The sequence below is a fragment of the Molothrus ater genome, chromosome 1 (assembly GCF_012460135.2).
Source record: "Molothrus ater isolate BHLD 08-10-18 breed brown headed cowbird chromosome 1, BPBGC_Mater_1.1, whole genome shotgun sequence".
NCBI lineage: Eukaryota > Metazoa > Chordata > Aves > Passeriformes > Icteridae > Molothrus > Molothrus ater.
Window position 1 is genome coordinate 5103664 of NC_050478.2, and position 20792 is coordinate 5124455.

Here is a 20792-nt window from a genome sequence, read left to right on the forward strand (position 1 = left end):
TTATCTTGTGTTTTTGGTCATATTTCAAACTCTTGGTATAAATTCTACCTGTCTGTGAATCCCTCTGCAATTTTAACCAAGTTGTTGGGTAAAATAACTTGTGTTAACTAGGTGGCACCTTTTCTTCCTGCCCCTTGCAGTGGGGGTGGAGTAGAGGATTTTTGAAGGTCCTTTCCAACCCAAAACAATTTGTGATTCTGTGATTCTGTCTGTACCTGCATTTTACTGCAGTAAAAGGAGGCCCTGCAGATTGACTTAATGTGCCAAAATACTGAAGTATTAATCTGCATAAAATCATCTACATAAACGGAAAGTGTTGATATTTTTTACTTGTTTCCACTTCACAGAAAAAATAGGGTGAATTTAATATGTGCAAACATATATTTTACAAGTCTCTTCCTAGGACTGCATCTGAAAGCAGGCAAATATTTATTATACCCAAAGCCAAACATATCTCCTCAATTCACTGAATATGGTGACTTGCTGGGTCAACATTACTTTTTGGATACAAAGACCTTCTGAACTTCCTCTCTGCATTTAAAATCTTGAATTCAAATTAAAGCAGTTGTGCTCTGTGGGCTTTTAAATTGTGCACTTTCTGTTACCCGATAAATCTGTGCAGTGGTGAGTTGTGTGGTCACATTTCACTGCTTACTCACATCATCTTTGATTACACAAGCAAAAAATAGTTAGAACTAGTCCCCAAAGTCATCCTATTTGTGCCTTAGGTAAATGTTTTTTAATGTTTGTCCTGTTTTCTTTCCATCCATGTGTTTAATAAAATAATAAAATTGTTAAGGTTGGAAAAGACCTCCAGGATTGTTGAGTCCCACTGGCAGCCCAGAGCCACTGTGCTCACCACTGACCCTGTTTCCAAGGGCCAACTCTTCATATTTTCTGAGCACCTCCAGAGGTGGTCATTCTACCACTTTACTGAAAGGGTGCCCAGGGAAGAAATCTTTCCTAATATCCAATCCAAACCTTCCCTGCTGCAACTTGAAGCCATTTCTTCTTTTACTTGTTACCTGAGAAAAAGCCTGATCCCCACCTGGCTGCATCCTCCTGTCAGGGAATTGTGGAGAGTGAGAAGGGCCCCCCTGAGCTTCCTTTCCTCGAGGCTGAGGCCCCCCCCCTCACCTCTCTCAGCTGCTCCTGGGGCTCCAGGGCCATTCCCAGCTCTGTTGCCCTTCTCTGGACTTGTTCCAGCCCTTCTATGTCCTTCTGGTAGTGAGGGGCCCAAAGCTGAACACAGCACTCAGGGTGCCTCAGCAGTGCTGAGTACAAGGGACAGTCCCTGCCCTGCTCCTGCTGGCCAGACTCTTCCTGATCCAGGCCAGGTGCCATTGGCCTTCTTGGCCACCTGGGCACTTGCTGGCTCATACTCAGCTGGCTCTCACCACTTCTGTTGGTCATTCATCTGGATCAGTTGTCAGCTGAGGGGCAGGGCCAGTGTTCCATACTCATCTGGACAGTGCTTAGCACACTGATCTTTTCTTTTATGTAATTCCTTGAGGTATCCAGGTACTCTTGGATATGAGCTTTGTTCCTGGAAAAGCACTGCAGCAATGTGGAGCAGGGCTGTTTCTCTGGGAGCAGTGCCATGTTTTTCATCCCACCTGGTAACTGTCAAGTGAAGGCTGAGCACACTGAGATGGATTTCAGGCTTTACCTTTCTGACTGTGCGACTTTTTCCCTGACACTGCCTACACACAGTCATGCTGAGGGAACTGTTCCTTCTCCCCCTGTCCAGAGGCATTTTTGAAACTTGCTGTTCTGAGAGTAGATTTCTTAACTTTTTCTCACAAGAAGCCTTTGAGTCATATGTTACAATTGCTCTGATCTGCACTCATTAGGGTAGTGGCCTCTCTTAGTGGAGAAATTCTATCAGAGTAGGGACCTGATGAGCCTTAATGTTCTGCTGTCCTGCTTGTATTATCCAAACAGCAACCTGTTGGACCATTATGTAGAGAAGGAACAGGGTTTTTTCATTCCCAGCATGGACCAAACCATCCCACCCATCTCCACTAAGTGGACTTGTTGGAAGTCAAAGTTGCAGGCTCTCCTAATTGCAGGGCTTTCCAGGAATACTTGGCAATCTCCCCTGCTCATGTGAAACAGCTGGTGCAGTGCTATCTTTGTTTTACTGATAAGCAAGAGCTGGTCACGTTGCTTTGCCTGCACTTTCCCCGTTGTTCCCTGGTCTCTTCATTTCACTGCTGAGTGTGCACCCACCTGTCAGTTCTCTGCTTTCTCTCACAAAGACCACAGCAGATGCAGGGTCCAAGGCAGGGGGAGCAGGCCAGGGATTTCCTTCTAAAAAGCAGCACAAGCAAGGCTGATTCCTCCCTCCCACCCTGTAAAGGTTCTGTATGTTTTAAGCAAGTTGGTTTGGAAACTATCTCCCTAAGTAAGTGAAGGGAACTTGTTTCCTAGCAGAATTCTTCCAGGCAGATCTGTGTTTATCTTTTTCTGCCAGACTTGAGTAGCTTAAAATAGATTTTCCCATCTCGATGCTTAAGTAATTTGATCCAATCTGAGTGATCTTCAAGAGTCCTGGATTTTGCTAATGAGTAACAGTGATAGCAACTTAGGGTACTGTGTGCCACTGTGGAAATAATGGCTGCAGAGTCTGAAATGTGGCTGTGTTTCTCAGTGGTACTATGTGACAACAAATTGTCTGGTGAGCCTTTTATCATGCATCTTAATACACATTTGTAACTTCAAACAATTAGGTAGGTTTCTTATGTTCAGTATAGTTCTGACAAGTCCTCCTAGTCAGTAAGCTTCACTGTGGTCTAGGCAATGACATCTTTTTCTCTGTTTTTTAGTCTCCCAGAGTGAAAGAACCTGTACAGAACTCCGAGGTAAGTTATAATTGCAAATGGCATCTTGAAAAGATGACTCCTAATTATTGCTGTTGTTTCAAGGAACATGCTTTATTAACCTTTGAAAGCAATATTGTGTGAAGTAGAAGCCAGTATCTAGCTGAGCTCTCTTTGAAGAGCTCCCTATAAAAGGAATCCTTGGCTGTGTAGTGCCAAGAGCTCTTCTTGAGGTAAGTTTGTTGTGTGTCTTTCAGCTTGCTGTGGCAAAAGTCTGTTTGTTTCAAGGTAATTAATTGGTCACAGTAATAATCTGAGCAAAACAAGTATCTTCTCATTTCCTCCTTAAAAAAAACCCTCCAAACTGCATAAACCCAACAGAACACAACTTTAGGATGTCTGGTTTGTATTGTCTAATTCTGTGGTTTGGAACCTGTGCTCAGAACTGTGAAAGAATTCTGTAGTAGTATTTGATAGCAAACACAGCTTCAGTTGCAATTTATCATCTTTCTTCAGTTCTGAACTGTTTCTTACATTAGGAATATTGCTATGTCTCATCTTTCAGTGATGGGGACAGCTTATCTGCCAGAGACTGTGCAGTGTCTGTCTTTTCCCTACCTGTGTTGAAAGATAACAGAGCTGTCTCTTAGAAATTAGTCTTGGGTTGAGCTGTCCTGTTCTTCCTTTATTTGTTTCCAAGAAGTGTTTATAAAGGGAGATTATGAGAAGACTACAGTTCTGGCACTGTAATTTGACATAAATTCTAAATTTAAAAAAGAAAAGCTGAAGACCAGAATCCCTTTGGGATGAATTTTCCCATTGGAAGTCTCTTGTCCAGGTTTCCAGCATTGAAGGTGATTTATATTTCCTACAACCTGCCAGAGTAAGCTGGAGGGCACATTGAAGTGCCATCAAGCTGACAGTTCTTTGGCTCCTGTGGCAAAATTGGTTTCTCTGTACTGAATAACAAGAGGTAAAAAAGAGATTAAATTTCCATTTAGCTCATTTTCCCCACCCTCCAATTAATTTCATATGGATTTGTTTTTGTTTGCTTGGTTGGGTTTGTTTTTTGCAAGAGACTTTAAGTCCTAAATCTTCTCTAGTGTGATTTGAAGAGCTCTAAATTCACTTTCCATTGACACTCAGATTACTCTGACATTTGCTTGGTGAAAGGCTCAGTTGTCAGTAGTTATCTCACTGCTTTGCTGGGCTTGTTCTCTGAAAGGGACTACAAGTCAAAGCAGGGCTCCTCTGCTCTGAGGGCATGGCTACTTGAAAATACCAGTAGGACTCAGATTCCAGGAAAGAGGGAGACTGAAGGATAGGGTGCTCTCATCCCAGCTGGATATATCTGTGTACATGCAGCCTTGCCACAGGGTGTAATTTTTGTCCAAGATCTGCAGCCATGCTGGTATCTTGGTTTACTGGTGAGTAGAACTTGCAAATGTCAGGACAGAATGGGGTCTCTGGACATAAGGATGTATTAAACCCCTGAACACCAACTTGGGATCAGCATTAATGTCCTGGAAGCCTGGAAATACCCTTAGCACTGAACTTCTCCAAGTGATTTATGTGGCAGACAAGCACTTCTGGGAAAGCTGGTGCTTGAATCAGAACTCTTGAGTTCCTTTTCTCACTAAAACTCCTTTTTACTTGCAGCTGTTTCCATCAGCTGAGCCTCCAGGTCCTTCACTCAATGCTCCAGCACAGGCACCTACTGAACTACCTCAGGCTGCAGGACAAGCACCTGCACAACCTCCAACTGCTGTACCTCCACCCAGCCAGGCTCCTCCAGCAGCCCCAGCCCCAGCAGCAGCAGCAGCCCCAGCAGCAGCCCAGGTAAGAGCAGACACCCCTCCTGCCAGCTTTCAGGTTTGCCCTTGGCTGTTCAATTCCAGATTTGCCAGAACAATCTGAAACAGTGGAAGTTTGACATATTATTGGCAACATTAAAATGGCTTTGATACTTAAATCAAGCCCTTTCACATCTCTTTTAAAAAGGCCAGTATTTAATCCTTGAATTTTATGCAGCAGTTGAAACATCAGCAGCAGTGAAGGCTGGAGCAGTGTTGGTGTCAGTGGCACTTGGGACATGCACTAATAGAATATCTGACACTAGTGCCCAATATCTTATTTATTGGTAGCTTGTCCTAAGCTGAACTTCATGAACTTGTGTCAGTGTGTTCTTCTCTATAGCTCTTAGTGTCCATGTGCTCTTTTTTATAGCTCTACATAGGTTCTTCCTCACAGCTCTGTGTCAGTGTGTTCTTCTTTGTGGCTCTCCTCTGGTTCTTGTTCCTCACTGGTTACTGTTTTGCAGAGCTCTGGGCTTCTCCATGAACCCTTGTTTGTTTTCACTGACCTGGTGGTTTTCAGCTTGAACAGAAACCAGGTTGTGATCAGAAGCCCTGAGCTGCATTTCTGGGCCAAAAGCACCTTGGATAAAAAGCCTGTTTTAAACAAAGTGTTATTTTCCTTTTCTCTTGTGAAAAAACAAGTGGTCTAGATGAAAAAAACTTGGTCAAGACTTCTATGCTTAAATTATCAGCCTGGTGTTGTGTCTGTCTTGTTCCTGCAGGTGTAAAACCCTTGCCTCAGCATGGGCAGTGCAGGTGACTGACCCCTCTCTCTCCATTTTATTTGGGTTTTTGTGGTGGAGATTGAATAACACTTAGCTCTGTACTGGAAATATCACAAGTGCTGTAACAAGTGCAAGGCAACTCCTGGATCCTCCCTACTGGATATCTGCTGCTAACCAATATGAAATGATTTGATTACATGTTGCAATAGTTACAGAAGTAATTTAGAATTGAATTAGCAGCTATAAAATTGCTGCTAGACACTCTTAAAGCCTTTGATTTTATGGAGGAAAAAAAGGTAACTGACAGTACATGCTAATCTGCCAATTCAATTTTTTCCTGATACAGTTGTATCAGGTTTTTAAATCAGATGTTTGGGGCAGGGATTAAAACACAGGAGGTCTTGAAGCTGTCATGAATATCCAAAAACCTTAAGTTTTAATGTAAAGCAAGTAATGTTTTTATATTTAGCACTTCTGAAGTCTCCTGCCATATTGGCATTTCTCAAAGTTGTGCAGCTTTTACTCTTTCCAAGGCAATTGCAGAGAGCCTCCTGTTTAAGTGTGGAGTTTTCCTGGTTCATTGATCTGTTATCTTTCTCATTGCAGTGCCATGATTCCAATGATGAGTCAAACTCTTAGTTGTATCAACTCTACATTGATCAAGGTTATCTCTAGTTTTAAAACCAGAGCAAGATATTGTTAACCTGCCTTAAAATGATGTAATCCTATTGCAGGCCCCACCTACAGCCCCTGCTGCAGCTCCGGTACAGGAAGATGTGAGAGTCCCCATCAACCTTGTATTAAGGTTAAGGTAAGGACACAAAACTGTTCTGTTAACATCAGCCTTTGTAGAGAGCCCCACTGGCACTCTTCTGTGCCTTTAATTAATAGGGTGGTGGTTAAGTGTGTGTCAGCTTGGATTTCATCTGCTCTTCTGAAACTGAGACCTGGAAAAGCAATTTATCACATCCACTTTGGTTTGGCAAAACCTGTATTGAAAGAGGTTTTGATATTTGTGTAAGCATTGCTAAACTCTAATGGAGTGGGAAAGAGGAACTAGCTGGGTTCCCTAAAAGGATTCAGGGATCCAGGAGTTCTGGCCTTGTGCTGGTCCAGGTTAATCTTCATGCACAACTTCAGACTTCAGCCAGTTCTGAGAGTGAAGAGCTTTTACCCAGCTCAGGGAGTGGATTCTGGTCTGTGTCACTGGAAACAGGCAGAAAAAAGAATCTTTCTATGCTCATTACACACACTGCTGTTTCTCATTAAAAGAACCTCCCTCCCATCTCTGGAGGCATCCTGGTTGTTGGTAGGCATTGGAGTGGGGATTCTGAGCATCACTTCCGTAATGTGTGTGCATCTGCAACCTGTGAGCACTTCCCTCCTCTGAAATGTGCTCCAAGGATATCTCTGCTGAGGGATCTGAGTTGTTGAGACAGTGGAACAGTATGGTCTTGTAGCAGAGAGGTGGCACTCACCTATCCTGGGCTGCCCCATGCTCTGTCAGGCTGGGAGGCCCCAGAGCTGCTTCCACACGCACAGCAGAGTGCTGAGTTTCTGCCCTTGAGGGGGTAGAATGCAATGAATTCACAGGCTGATTATTCAATGACAGCACTCTCTTTTGGCCACTTATCATGCCATGAAATGGTCTCTTTTATATAAAATCCTCTTCTTTCCACAGGAATTCAAATAAAGAGCTCCATGATATTCGGTTTGAATTCACCCCAGGGAAAGGTGAGCTGGTGGGAAATTCCAGTGTGTGAAGGGGAAGTTTTGTGTTTGGTGTTGTGCTGTTGTGTGAGTGTCTGTCCACAGTGCCTTCCTAAAGGCTTGCTGTGGTTGGGCTTGAAGCACTGCTGTAAAACTCATGGATTTGGCTCAAGTGCAGCCCTTCAGTGAATTCACAGCACCTGGTGTGCACTCTGATATCTGTCTTTTGAAAAGGGCACTTCTGCTGTTTGGATTGTACAAGCTCCTTTAGGTTTCTGTGTGGTGCCTTCACCAGCTGGACAATTTCTGCTCTGTAATGATGGCTCTTGGGTTTTTCCCCAACAGATACTGCAGATGGTGTGTCTCAGGAGCTCATTTCAGCAGGTCTTGTTGATGGCAGAGATCTGGTAATAGGTAATTACAAATTATTTTTTTCTGCTCTAACCATTTCAGTCATTTTTTGCATGTTAAAAATGACTTGATTAGTGGGTGATAGGGAAATTTCCACTGGCCTTGTCTCTACCCCAGTGGCCCTGCACAACTGCTGTCAACTCTGGTGACAGTTCTGTGCCAACATGTAGGCAACCCCCAGTTCACAAGAAGATGATTTACTTGGTAACATTGTGAAGCAAATGTTCCTTGTAATGCAGAATGAAGTCTAATTGATGCATTAGCCAAATCACTATCATCTGACAGAGATGCATCATCAAACTGCTGCACAAGCCTGTCCTGCTCACAGGTCCTGTGCAAGAGAGCTCTGGGACTGGAATTAGCCAGGCTTTTTAGGTTTAATTAGGGCTGGGGAAGGAAGTGTGAGTTGCACGTGCCCTGGGGCAGCAGCACGAGTTGTATGGGGGTACAGCTGCCTCAAACAGCAGTTTGCTAAATAAATGTATCCTCCTGTGCAGCAGGTGGGACTTTTAAACTGTCAGCACTGCCTGTGTATTCCAACTGCAGCAAGCAAAGCTGCTCCTTGTACACAGGAACAGCTGCTAGTGCAAAATTACCTGGATTTCCAGATGCAGTTGGCCATTTATTACTATTGATCTCATCACATCCTGGGAAAAATAACTACCTCTGAAGGAGTAATGTGGTAACAATAACAGCATTTTCACAGTTCAAAGCTTTAGGTTTAAGTAGACTGAGTCTAATTGAGACCTAAACCTTTCGTTATCAGTGTAAAAATTCAAAGCTTCTCAAGTAATAGAAAGAGGACTAATGAGTTTAGGATGTTTTTCTCCAGCCTGTCCTAATATTTGCCCATTTTCTTTGTGTCTGTGTGATTTCAGTTGCAGCTAATTTGCAGAAAATTGTGGAAGAGCCCCAGGCAAACAGATCCATCACTTTCAGACTGGTATTTATTCCTGTTCCCTAATTGATCCAGTTGTCCCTTGCAAGGAGAAGGCATTGCATGTAGATGTTTACTGCAGGCATCTGATGTATGCACTCTAAATCCTCCATTCTTTCCCAAAGCTTCTCACTGGTTGTGTAACTGTAGGCACTGCAGGCTCCCTGCTTGTATCGTCTGAGCAGCACCTGGGATAAATAAGCATGAGATGATCTGCTAATTAATATATGTAAATGTTGCAGAGGGGTATTTTTGGGGCTTGGAATGTGCACCTGCAGAAATATTTCAAGGCAGGTGGATGGGCCAAGAATTGCCACAGACTCCTTTTTTGGAGGAAGAGAATGAGGGAGGGTCCAGATACATTGTTCCTGAGGGGGAAATGGGGAAATAAAGAAGAAAAAAGGAAAATAAGTGTGGTGAGCCAAAGAAAAGAGCCAAAACTGGGAGTAGAGCAGGTGACTCTTTCAGAGGTGGTGAAATCCAGGGGGAGTTACAGTGGCAAAGCGAAGGCTTAACCAGGTTATGGGGAGTGAAGCATTAAGTGCTCTTATTTACTCTTCCTGTAAGGAGTTTTCACTTGTTTTACCCCAGTTATTGCACATATAATGTCTAGTTGGAGCAGACATTGGCAAAACTTCATTCCCAGCCCTTCATACTTTAAAAAAAAAAAAAAAAGGCAAAAATACAAAAGCACTCAATTTTAACTTTAGGTAGTGCAAGCTGCTGGATACAGTGCAAAGCTGTCCTGTGGCTGCTTCCTGCCCCCAGCCTGTCTGATACACCTGCTTGTGGTTTCTGCTGGAAGGTAGAGCATGTGTGTTGCTATTTGGATCTCTCTTCCCTGTTGCAGGCATCTGGTGTCGATGGCTCCGAAATTCCGGATGATGGCAAACTTATAGGATTTGCACAGCTCAGCATCAGCTAAACATTGGTCCCAGGAGATGTTTCCCAACAGAGAACCCACATGTGCATATTCGTAATGCTTCTGTTAGCCTAAAAAAAAAAAACCACTACTGCCAAAGAATTGAACTACAGCCCCCTTCCTAGAAGCTTTAACATTTTCCTTAATAGGATCACAAACCTTCCTGAAATTACCGATGACGTTTACACCTTTTGTAAACAACTCTCATGTTTTTGTATCTGTCATCTCAAACATGCAGACCCAACACGTCATTGCCTGCATGTTCATTTTATTATTGCCTTACTTTAAAGAAAAATACTACTGAGTACGAAGCAGGGGGTTCCACTGCTCTGATGATCTTGCCTAAGTGTTTGCTTACATGTGGTTTCATTTTTTTTCACTTGCTGTTTTTGCACAAGTTTTAATACTGAACGGATTTTTTTCTTTATTTTGGTTCTTTACCTGCTTCTCCTTCTATCTGAAACACCAATGTACGTGTTGTTTGGGTCACCTGGAGTGCTGAGAAATCTGCTTCTCTTTGGCTGTGTGTTTTAAAACTGCTGGTTTGAATGCTTGCACCTGAGAAAGCAAGCAGAGTCTTAACCCACAGGAGGGAGAGCTTCTCTCCCTTTTGTTTGTGTTTTGGAGAAGTTCCTTGACTTTGAGGTGTTAGAAGTCAGCTTCCCTATGTAAACTGCCTTAATTTTTTTTCTTTATCATTTTGGTTCTCTCCACATGAGTGCCAGCCATGGCATGAGGGCTGAACCTTTTAATTTACATTCAGCAGTCCTTCCTGCTGCTTTCATTCTGCATCTTAGGCGTAGTCTGTTCTTGAAGCAGACCAGGGAGGCATTGCTGCCTGGAAACTGGTCTTTCAGATGATGAACACAATATCCATGGTCACAGGGAGAGGAGATCTATGTCACTCTGCCTTTGAAACAGATGCACTTCCAAGTGTCCCTGAAACCCAGTTTGGTCATGCCTGGCTGGCCTGCCAGCTGTGTTCCCCAGTCCTTTGCAAGCTGGTACCCGTGGAACCATCCCTGTCGTGTTTTACAGCAATAAAGAATCACCAGTAGAGTGGCTGTACTGGGCAAAAGCGGGCGCTGGGTTTGTCCCTCCTGCTCTCAATCCCTTGGGTCGTCGGGCTGCACCTCAGCCCAAGCCTCCACGTTTGATCAGGATGTCACTGCACCCCTGTCACACACGTATTTAGCTTTCTTCCATGTGGTGTTGAAGTTGAGTTTCTACATGAATAATATAAATTATGCTCTGAGTTTGATAAGAGACACTTGTAATGCAATATGTGAATAATAAATGGTGTTGACTTTTTTTTTTCCTACTGTTTCACAGTTGGCCTTTGTAACTGCTCTTGGCTCTGGAGTGTTTTCTACACAGAAGTTGTAAGTCTGTAATTTAACATGCAGATGGAAACGAGCTTTGTTTCCATCAGACACAAACAATGCAGAAACAGAGCGGAATGACTAGGTTCAATTAGGACTTTTGTTCTGTTTCTTTTTTTTTCTTTTTTTTTTTCTTTTTTTTTAATTTCCAAGTCTTCAGATGAACAATCTGTATTTATATCTTGTTCTCTATGAGCAGCTGTGGAAGCTTCCTGAATTGTGCATGTTCTTTTTTTACCGCCCCTGTTGCTTGTAGCCTCTGGGTGGATATTGGGTGTGTCCCCATGGGCTGTTTGCAGCCCCATGGCTGGTGAGTGTGAAGGGGAGGGGGAGGAAGATGAGAATTTGGGAGTGAGATCATCCTGGGGTGCTGAGCCCAGGAAGCAAGTGCCCGATAGCAGGGAGTTGGTGGTGGCTGGGTTGGCAGGTGTGTGTTGGCACCATTCCCTGTTGCCTGACACAAAGCACTCCCTACAGTGTCCCCCATTGAGCTTGTTGGCTTGGGAAGAGCAGGCTGGCACCTTGATTTTCCCATCACCCTGTGCTCAGTGTGGATGTGTTGGGAGCCTTTAGGATACACAGACAAGGTAGTTGTGGTACAGTATTATTTTCCCTCTGCCTGCATGCCCTGGGGACCTCCTCATTCATTTGTGTACTGGTGCTGAGGAAGGTTAGGACTCAAACTGCTCAAATGGAACAATGCAGCATCTATTTATTGTTATTCCCCATTTTCCCAAAGCCAGGACTTAGAGAGCTTGAGCTCACGCTAACCCAAGGTTCCGTAGTTCTTTAATGGAGAAAATAAACGAGGAAGAAGCTGATGGGTTTTGCTCTATGGATCTCCAGATCTTTTGGGTAGGGATCCAGAATATTTACTTGGGCTATTACAGTGCTAGACAACTGTCTTTTCTGATGTTGTTCCAGTAAGTGCCAATGCTGTTCATAATTGTTTTCCAGTGTCATTAAGAATTTGGTTTTTGTGCAAATTTCTGATCTGAACCTGGAAGCAGGTGGTAATTTTAAGTTAGTTCCTACTTTTAAGGACAATGCTCTGTTAATGAAAACGGATCCTCTTCACAACTTTGGTGTATTGTAGATTATAATGAAAGATGTAAAATAGTCAGGCTTTTTTTCCTTTTTTGGACTTTGTATTTTACTGCATGTGTCTAATTTTTAATCAATAAAGAACAAATTGTCCATTGCCAGGTGTGTGATGTGTGGTTTGCTTGTCACTGGGTTGGTTGGTTTGTCTGAGTGATGTCTGCAGCCCCTGGGGCATTTGTTTGGCGTGATGGGAGGTTTGACAGCCCCCAGGAAAACTCTGTAGGGAAAGGGAGATCAAGTCCAGGCTGGATGGGGCTCTGAGTAATGCGGTCTGGTGGGAGGTGTCCCTGCCCGTGGCAGGAATGGAACTGGATTAATTTTAAGGTGCCTTCCTACCCAAACCATTCCATGAACGCATCTCTGTAGGAGCTGTGTGCAGAAATGGAGCCAGGAGGGCACTCAGCATGGTGCCCTGAGAGCTTGTCTGTATCCAAGAGGTTTGCTCCAAGCTCTGCATGCCCTGTGCAACTGGGAATGAGCTTCCCATGTCCAGGAATGCCTCAGGATGACACAGACCAGTGTGAAAGTGGGAGGATTTGTACCTTGACAAGTGGTGAGAGCATGAACTGCACTCCATCCTCCACAATAATTGTTCTTAGTGGGTGCCCTGGTCAGCCCCAGTGGGGCATCCATGGTGTTTTTCCAGCATGCTTCACAATGCCCTTCTCATGGATCTGTGGGCAGCAGGAGTATCCAGGTGGCTTTTGGGCACCTCATGGACATCTCAAAGGGACCCCAGGCAAATGCTTTACCTACATGAGGGATGGGCTGAGCAGTGCTGGATTTGTGTTCTCGATGATCATTTTAGGCATTTTGGACTCAAGCACCATTGCCCTGTGTCAAATTTCTCCATCCCTTTACCCTTTCCCCAAGTCCTTTCTGCATTTAGCTCCCAGCAGCTGCAGGGTGGCCCAGAACTGGTGGAAAGGGGGGACATCCTGTGCCTGGCTTGTGTTGCACAGGGAAGCTGCAAAAGATGAAGGGAATGGCAGCTCCATCCCCTGGACTCACAATGAACTGGCTGTCCTTCCTCATCTCTGGTTCTACCCATCCATTAACATAATTGCCTTTACTCCGCGCTGTTCCCAGCTCTGCATCACTCTGGTCTCATGTTGCCCCCTCTGAACCTGGCTTTCCTGAGTGGTTCAAATGCAATTGCAGCTGTTATAGTCACTGTGGAGAAGAGTCTGTTCCCTGTCCATGCCACCTGGCCCTGGCAGAGGAGCTGGCCCAGGTTCCCTGAAGCAGGGGGTCCTTCTGCTCCAGCCAGCACTGGATGTTTGTGGGTGGTACAGGGATGATTAATATATTACATGGTGCGCTTCCAGTGGCTGCCTATAACTGCAGAGCTTATCTGAGGTTTAAACATTAATTCCAGCCCTCTGGGAAGTCTGTCCCAGCACTGTCCTGTCCCAGACACAGCCACCAATGTCAGGTGTTGGGGAAATTTTGAAAGCAGTTGGTGATTTTGGGCGATTCCAGAAATGCCTGGTGCTGCTCTCTGTGATCCCCTGCCTCAGTGTGGCTTTCCACCAGTTTTGCCAGCTTTTCATGGTCCCCTCTGTGCCTCACCACTGTGACACCAGCTGGATCCTCGCCGTCGGCCCCAACCTGACGCAGGAAGAGCAGCTGAACCTCACCCTGCCCCGGGGCCCCGACGGGCACTTTGAGCAGTGCTCCATGTTCTCCCCGGTGGACTGGGACCTGGATTCCATCCTGGCCTATGGACTGAACCACACTGAGAAGTGCAGCAGTGGCTGGGTGTACCCCTCAGAGCAGCCACCGTCCCTGCTGACCGAGGTCTGTACCTGCTGCTGGGCTGTGGAAGGGAGGGATGGGGCACCCAAATGGCCACAGCTCCTCCAGAGCTGGTGCCTGGCCATGGTGCAGTTGGGATTTACAGCAGGTGTGGGCTGGGGACCTTGGCTTCACCATGCAGGCCCCAGGTGTGGTCCTGGAGAGGGTGCAGGCTGTGACAGAGGTGCCAGTGGGGAGATGAATCACTCCTGGAGGGACCTCCTGCCCCTGGGATTCCCCATCCCTCTGCATCCAGGGCGTAACCTTTCCAATTTAATATCATGGAATGGTTTGGCTCAGAAGGGTCCTTTAAAAGTCATCCAGTCTAACCCCCAACATCACAATTGTTAGCTGAGAAAGATGCTAAAGGAGAGTAGGTTTAGATTAAATGTTAGGGAGAAATTCTTCACTGTTAGGGTGGTAAAGCCCTAGCACAGGTTGCCCAGAGAAGCTGTGGCTGTCCCATCCCTGCAAATGTTCAAGGCCAGGTTGGATGGGGCTCTGATCTATCTGATCTAGTGTAAGGTGCCCTGCCCATGGCAAGAGAGTTCAAATTATATGATCTTTAATGTCCCTTCCAACCCAAACCATTTTATGGTTCTATGATCCTTCCTATGTCACTCCTTCCATTGATGCCCTCTGGGTGCTGGCAATTGCAGGACATCTCTTTAACAGAAACTGCTTGTCCCAGGAATCAGCATTGCATCTTTTCTCCTCTGGGAGCTCAGGTGGTTGGCAGGAAGCAAGCTGCTGCTTCTGTCCCCAGGCCCACCTAAAACCAAATTTGCTGACCAGGAGGCTCCCCTGGTTGGCTGGGCTGGACGAGGGGGACTCCTGCAGGTCCCAGTGCATGGGAGAGGGACCCCACTGAGTGTCCCAAGGGCTTGTCCCACCTCTGCCTTGTGTGCCCTGTGCATACTGTGGGGATTCACATCCTTGGAAGGGGGGATACCAAAGCATCTCTTTCTCCTTTCTCCAGTTTGACCTGGTGTGTGACAGGAAGGACCTCAATGACATTGCCCAGGCCATCTACATGGCAGGGCTGCTCCTGGGATCCATGATCTTTGGGCCTCTCAGTGACAGGTGAGGAGCCACAAGCCCCTGCCCGGGGTCTGTGCAAAGCCAGCACAGCACAGACCAGGTGGTGTGAGCCTGTCTGGACTGTGCACCCTGTGCATTTTGTTACCACTTCTCACTGCAGGGACCCTGACCAAAGTCCTCGAGTCTCATGAGGACATGGCCACACAGCGAGGGGAAGGGAGAGAGACACAGCATGTGTGCACAGTGCTTCCCTTGTCACCCCACAGTCTACTCTGAGCCTTATCAGGGTGATAAAAATCACTGTCTAACCTGCTGGGCTCCTTGCCATCTCCATGGGGTCTCTCCAGACACCGATTGTGTCTTCCCTGTTTCTCCCCAGGATTGGCCGCCGCCCGGTTGTTCTGATCTCCGTCTTCCTCCAGGGCTTGTTTGGCCTGGGAATTGCCTTTGTGCCCCATTTCTATGTGTACATGGCCTTCAGGTGTGTGGTGGGGGCCTCTGTGTCAGGGATCACCATGACATTACTGGCCTTAGGTGAGTAGGATGCTCTTGCCCTGAGGCATCTCAAGATGTACTAGATAAGTTTTAAAGGAAATCAAAATATCCGTGTTTGACTAGAAAAACGCCGTGGCAAGGACAGGTCTTGATCTTCACTGTTCTTTGGTACTTTGGCAACTTCTCAGGCCTCAGTCAGAGCCTTGGGGAGCATCCCTCTCCAGCCAGTGCTCAGAGGAGGGCAAGGGGAGAGTGTTCTAGAACAGGAGGTCAGCCTAATCCTCACCTCCAGAACAATTCTTCTCCAGGGAAACACCTGTTTGCCTCAGGGGAAATAATTTGGATGCCTGTGAGCCTTCCTTCTTTCTTTCAGCTACAGAATGGATCGATGTCTCCTCCCGGCCCAATGCAGTGCTCACTTCTCACTGCTGCTTTGCCATCGGGCAGATGATTTTGGCTGGTTTGAGTTACGGGATTCGTAACTGGAGGCTGCTGGAAATTGCAGGATCTGTTCCTATATTTGCCTTTTTCTTCTGCATGGGGTAAGTAGGATGTGGACAGAGCTCCTGCAGATGTGACAGCAGTGTGAGGGTGTGAGTGAGGAGGAGGCAGCAGCTCAGAACCAAGCTGGGTCTTTCCCGTTGGAGTGCAGGTGCTGGAGGAGCTGCTGCAGAGCTCAGCATATCTCCCTGGGCACTGCACTGCTGTGCTTTGCTTCAGGTCTCCAAATGTGGCCTTTGGAGCCTAAATTTAGGGTACTTAGACCCATTGATCCCATGGGCCATTCACTTTAGAGCTGGGCTTGATGATCCTTGTGGGTCTCTTCCAAGGCTGAAGGTTCTGTGGTTCTGGGATCTGGTCCTGTGGTGATTCCAAGGCTTGCTGGACATGGTCCCAGAGAAAGGGGCTGTGGGGGAGCTCAGCAGGACACAGCAGCATGTGCTGGCCTCCTCTCCTGGCAGGGTGCTCCCAGAGTCAGCTCGCTGGCTGGTGACCAAGGGCAGAATCGAGGAAGCCAAGAAGGTGCTGCAGAAGGCGGCAGCCACCAACAAGCGCAGCCTCCCACCAGAGCTCCTGGAGCAGGTACTGGGGGTTCTGGCCTCAGACACTGCCCTGGGCCTGGCAGCAGCCCCTGGAGCTCAGCTCATGCCAGAAACATCTCTGCATTCCCACTGGGGCTGGCCTGGCCATGGGCTGTGGGGGACTCCAGCTCCAGCTGAGTTCCACAGGGACGAGGTCAGCGAAGAGGCCCAGCCTCTGCTGAGGCTCAGTCTGGAGCTTTCTGGGGTCCCCCTGGGGCTGTGGGAAGGGCTGAAATGCTTCCCTGGCTTTTCTCCTCTGAGGATTCCAGGAGTGTGACTGATCAGCACAGAGTCTCTTTAGTCTCTGGGTTTCCAGGCAGAAATGCCTGAAGGGGAGTTCCCTCCTTGCCCACCCCAAAGTTCCTCCATTGGGCCAATGTTCATCCTGAGCAACCTCTCAGTCACCATCCCCTGTGCTGGGCACCCTGAGGGCAGTGGGCTGCCCTCCCTGCCAGAGCACTGGGGTCACAGACCTGCCCCACTGAGGCTTCCCATGGTCTGCAGGTGGGAAAGGAGCTGGACATGGGTTTCCTTTTCCTGCTCTGACTCTTTGTCTTTCTGTGTTTTGAAGTTGAAGCCTGAGAAAGAGGTCAAGTCTGGAAGTTTCCTGGATCTCTTTCGGAAGAAGCACCTGCGGAAGGTGACTCTAATCATGTCATGTGCCTGGTAAGACATTCCCTGGTCCATTCTTCCCAAACTTCTAGGTGAAAGAAAGGAAGGGATTGAATTAGTCATTAAGAAATTCGTCATATGGCTTTTGAGTGTTATTTGATGGGTGTTTCTGCTTCTGGCTGTTTAAGATGCTTTGTGGGAAAGGTTACAGCATTTCCAGCTTTGCCAGGCCTGTGGTATTGCTCTGGTTTTACATCTCCTGTGAAATGCTGTGGCTTGGTCAAAATGTTGTCATTGGAGATCAGTGCTGCATTTCCTCATGGCTGACACCTGCTCAGTGCCACCCTGCCTGGCTTTCAGGTTTGTGAACAGCTTTGTCTACTACGGGCTGAGTCTGAACGTGACAAATTTTGGCCTGGACATCTACCTGACTCAGCTGGCCTTTGGAGCAGTGGAAATCCCAGCCCGTTTTGCTTGTATCTTCACCCTGCAGAGGTTCGGGAGGAGGAAAACGCAGGCTGTTCTCCTGGTGCTGAGTGGCCTGGTGTGTCTGATCATCACTGGCATCCCTGAAGGTGAATGACCTCATCCCACACGGAGAGGACATCCTCTGGGAGGGAGGCACAGAGCCCCAACCCTTCCCTTGTTGTTCTGTCCTCCCAGCCAGGGTGGTTCAGATCCCTCTGGGCCTCAGCTGACCCTGGCCACACAGGCCTGCCTGAACCCACAGGGCACAAACCAAAACTTTTCTTGTTGATATCAATAGCAGAGGGCAGAGCTGAGCCCAGTGGGCCCCTTGTCAACAGAGCTGTGCTCTGGGAAAATTAACCCCTGGGGAGGTGAGATGATGGATGCAGAGTGCAGTGAAAGTGGCTGCCAGGCCAGAGCAGCCTGGCCCATGCTCAGACAGTCGGAGGCCATGGCTCCCTGCAGGTGACACAGTTGTCCCTGCAATCCCCAGTCGCCACCCATGAGTGGTGCTGAGCCCTCCCTCATCCCACAGCAGCCATCTCTCCTCCTCCCCTCAGACCAGCCCGTGGCAACCACCGTCCTGGCCACCATTGGCAAGTTTGCTGCCTCAGCCTCCTTCTCCACCTCCTACGTCTACGCTGCCGAGCTCTTCCCCACGGTCGTCAGGTGAGCTCTCCCCACACTTTGGGGTGACCAGCAGTGATGGTAGTGGGGCAGGAGTTGTCCCCATGGCTCATCCCCGTGGTGGCCTGGGTGTGCTGACCCCCGCCCACAGCTCCCTCTGTCCTGCAGGCAGACGGGCGTGGGGCTGTGCTCCGTGTCGGCGCGGGTGGCCGGGATCCTGGCCCCGCTGGTCCGGCTGCTGGGCCAGCACCACCAGGCCATCCCCATGGCCATCTTTGGCAGTGCCCCCGTGCTGGGGGGGCTGCTCTGCATCCTGCTGCCCGAGACCTGCGGCACCGACCTGGCAGATGACACAGGGGACGGCCACCCTCCAGCTCAGGTGGGTCCTGGTGCTGCCTCTGGGGTGGGGATGTGGGCAGCCAGCGCTGGGGGAGCCCCTGGGATGTGCTGGGAGTTTCTTTAGGAGTTACAGTCGTGGGAGGGAATGGAATGCATGTGGAAGTCATCCATTCCGGCATGTGGAAGTCATCCATGTTGCTATAGGACATGAAACAACACGACGCACACACCGCTGCTCTCAAGGTGAAGAAAAAGGGAGGTTTATTTTCAGACTCCAACATTTATAGTTTTCCAAAAGTGACAGAGGATTGGAGGGTGACAGTGCCACCTCTCCAATGACACTGGACAAACCAATAGTCCATCAAATTTCTCCTCCTCCACAAAAGAATGCAAAACAATAAGTTATTTATGTAAGGTGTTTGAGAAAGTTTGTTACAAGAATGTAAACATCGGAAGGCTTAGAAAATCTTAAAAAATCAGGGTGACACATCCCTTCATTCCTGTCCATGGGATACAACAGCCAGTGCTCAGCTTTCCTCCCTCTGCCCTCCTCAGGGAAGCACTGGTGCCTTGCAGCCCCATCCTCTGGCTTTCACCCTCTCATAGCTCCCAGCCCTCATTCCCCATGGGACCAGCTGGAATTGCACCTCAATACTTCTGTTGTCTTGCTGGGAGAAGGGTGTCCACAGGAACAGTCAGGAGTGGGATCCAAGTTGCTAAGGCTGCTTGTCTCAGGGACAGCTGCCATCAGCTCATTGCACACCTTTCCTTGCTTTTACACCCTTTTCCCTTTCACCAGGTTTGCGAAAATGCCACCAGCAGCTCTCAGAATGGGCAGGTGAAAGGAAAAGGTGCTGGCCAAGACAATGAGAGCACGAAGACCACGTACTTCTAGCTGGCTCTGCAGGTGGCTGTGGATAAAGGCAGCCCAGTGCTGTGTGGGCACTGAGGACAGGCAGGGTCTCTCCTCCACAGGACACCACCTTTGCTTGGGCCATCACTGCCAATTCTTGGGTTTCCTTGTCTTTTTTGCCTTCCTGTATCTCCCTCTGTAGCTTGTCCTCAGGCACTGCAGGCTGTTGCTGGTGTCCAGCAGTGCTCTCACCAGAGAAAATTAGGTGCTTTTTACTTGAGGGGAAAAAGGAAAGAAATCAAGAATTAGAATGGAGACACTTCCTCTTCGTTTTTCCTGTTATGTCTCCAGGAAGGTGAGACTGTAAACTTTGTCCAGTGAGACACCCACTAGAGCATTGAATAAACTTGCAAGAGAGAACTGGGCTCACTAACAGGAGAGCTGGAGCAGATGCAGCACTGAAAATAATCTCACACTTGCAAGGAGTGATTTATCATGACTGTCTGGCAAGATCATCCCGTTCTCTCATAAAAACACTCCTTTTTTTTTTTTTTTTTTTTTTTTTTAATTTGAGATACTCAGCTGAGAAAAAAAAATAGTGATGGGAGAAACAGCATGCAGGGAGCAAGGATGTCTAACAGGCAGCAGAATTTTCCCTTCAGTGCTGGTGGCTTTGAATTGATGCCTGTCATGATGCTTTGGGCATGGAAAATGGTACTGTTGGGCTGCAGTGTGGGACCAAATTGATCTGTCCATTCCAGGAAACTGAGGGATGTTGTGGCAGTTGGTCTCCTAGAAAAAAGTACAAATTTTTCTGGGAAATGTCAAATCTTTTCTACTCTGTTCTAATCTATTCCCTTTTTGCTGGATCCATTTTGTATTTAAAAGATTTAGGACTGCTTTTGTCTTATACTGTGACGAAAAAAAGTGGTTTTCCTGTGCTTCCTTTCATATTATCTCAGGCCCCTCAATCCATCTTTCTTTTCCCACTGGATGGGTACAGAAGAAGCCTGGGAGCTGCACGTGGTGGTTCTTCCTCTTTGACTGTACAGCTCAAAGGTTTTTTTCTGGTAGTGTCAAGAAATGTTAAACCACAGTATTTCTTCTCTCCATTGTCATGCCTACATGTTTTCCATGGACCAAAGTACCTCGTGGATGTTCAGTTTGATCAAGACAGAGTTTTGGATAAAATCAGTGCCATGTGACATTGTCCTGCCAGGAGGGACTGGCTGTGGTGCAGTTTTCTCTCTGGCACTGCTTTTCAGAGGATTTCAGAGCTGTGGTGCTCATCTTCAGTACCCTGAGAACAAAGGGGTTCAGTCCTTTGTCCTTTCCTTGGAAAAGGCTGGGGAGTGCCTCCTTCAGGCTTTTCTGGAAAACAAGCCATTGAGGGTAAAGGCTGAGGGGAGAGCTTGGAGACAAATGTACAGTTATTGGAGGAACCATTTTGGAAATTGTACTCTGAGACTCTCTGTTTTAGCTCATTTCATAAATAAAGGCATCCAAGCACAGCTGATGTACTTCTGCTTCCAGCTCATTTGTGCCTCCAGTGGGCTGAAGATCCATTTCATGGAATCTTGGAGTGGTTTGGGTGGGAAGGGACCTTAAA

At 47.4% G+C, this 20792-nt stretch overlaps 2 protein-coding genes across 2 annotated transcripts in view; both read left to right on the forward strand.

Annotated features, from left to right (window-relative positions):
- Nucleotides 1-11968, forward strand: part of OXSR1 (oxidative stress responsive kinase 1) — an 88139-nt gene extending 76171 nt beyond the window's left edge. The window contains exons 12-18 of the mRNA XM_036406894.2: nucleotides 2829-2864; nucleotides 4482-4661; nucleotides 6138-6214; nucleotides 7085-7137; nucleotides 7459-7527; nucleotides 8403-8467; nucleotides 9312-11968. Coding sequence (XP_036262787.1) covers nucleotides 2829-2864; nucleotides 4482-4661; nucleotides 6138-6214; nucleotides 7085-7137; nucleotides 7459-7527; nucleotides 8403-8467; nucleotides 9312-9386 — 555 coding nt within the window. The 3' untranslated portion in view covers nucleotides 9387-11968. The remainder of the gene's footprint in view (nucleotides 1-2828; nucleotides 2865-4481; nucleotides 4662-6137; nucleotides 6215-7084; nucleotides 7138-7458; nucleotides 7528-8402; nucleotides 8468-9311) is intronic.
- Nucleotides 11969-13297: 1329 nt separating this feature from the next.
- On the forward strand, nucleotides 13298-19225 carry LOC118702019 (solute carrier family 22 member 13-like). The gene is made up of 10 exons (XM_036407025.1): nucleotides 13298-13669; nucleotides 14646-14749; nucleotides 15087-15241; nucleotides 15576-15744; nucleotides 16165-16285; nucleotides 16856-16950; nucleotides 17257-17471; nucleotides 17925-18033; nucleotides 18160-18370; nucleotides 19130-19225. Exons 1-10 carry the CDS (start codon nucleotides 13298-13300, stop codon nucleotides 19223-19225), a joined length of 1647 nt encoding a protein of 548 aa, XP_036262918.1.
- Nucleotides 19226-20792: the final 1567 nt, after the last annotated feature.

What these genes read in the sequence shown, in the direction of transcription:
- LOC118702019 (XM_036407025.1), top strand. Translation starts at nt 13,298, where the DNA reads ATGTCAGGTGTTGGGGAAATTTTGAAAGCAGTTGGTGATTTTGGGCGA. An exon ending in TTTGGGCCTCTCAGTGACAG is followed by an intron (nt 14,750 to 15,086) that starts GTGAGGAGCCAC and finishes GTTTCTCCCCAG; the next exon opens with GATTGGCCGCCGCCCGGTTG. An exon ending in CATGACATTACTGGCCTTAG is followed by an intron (nt 15,242 to 15,575) that starts GTGAGTAGGATG and finishes TCTTTCTTTCAG; the next exon opens with CTACAGAATGGATCGATGTC.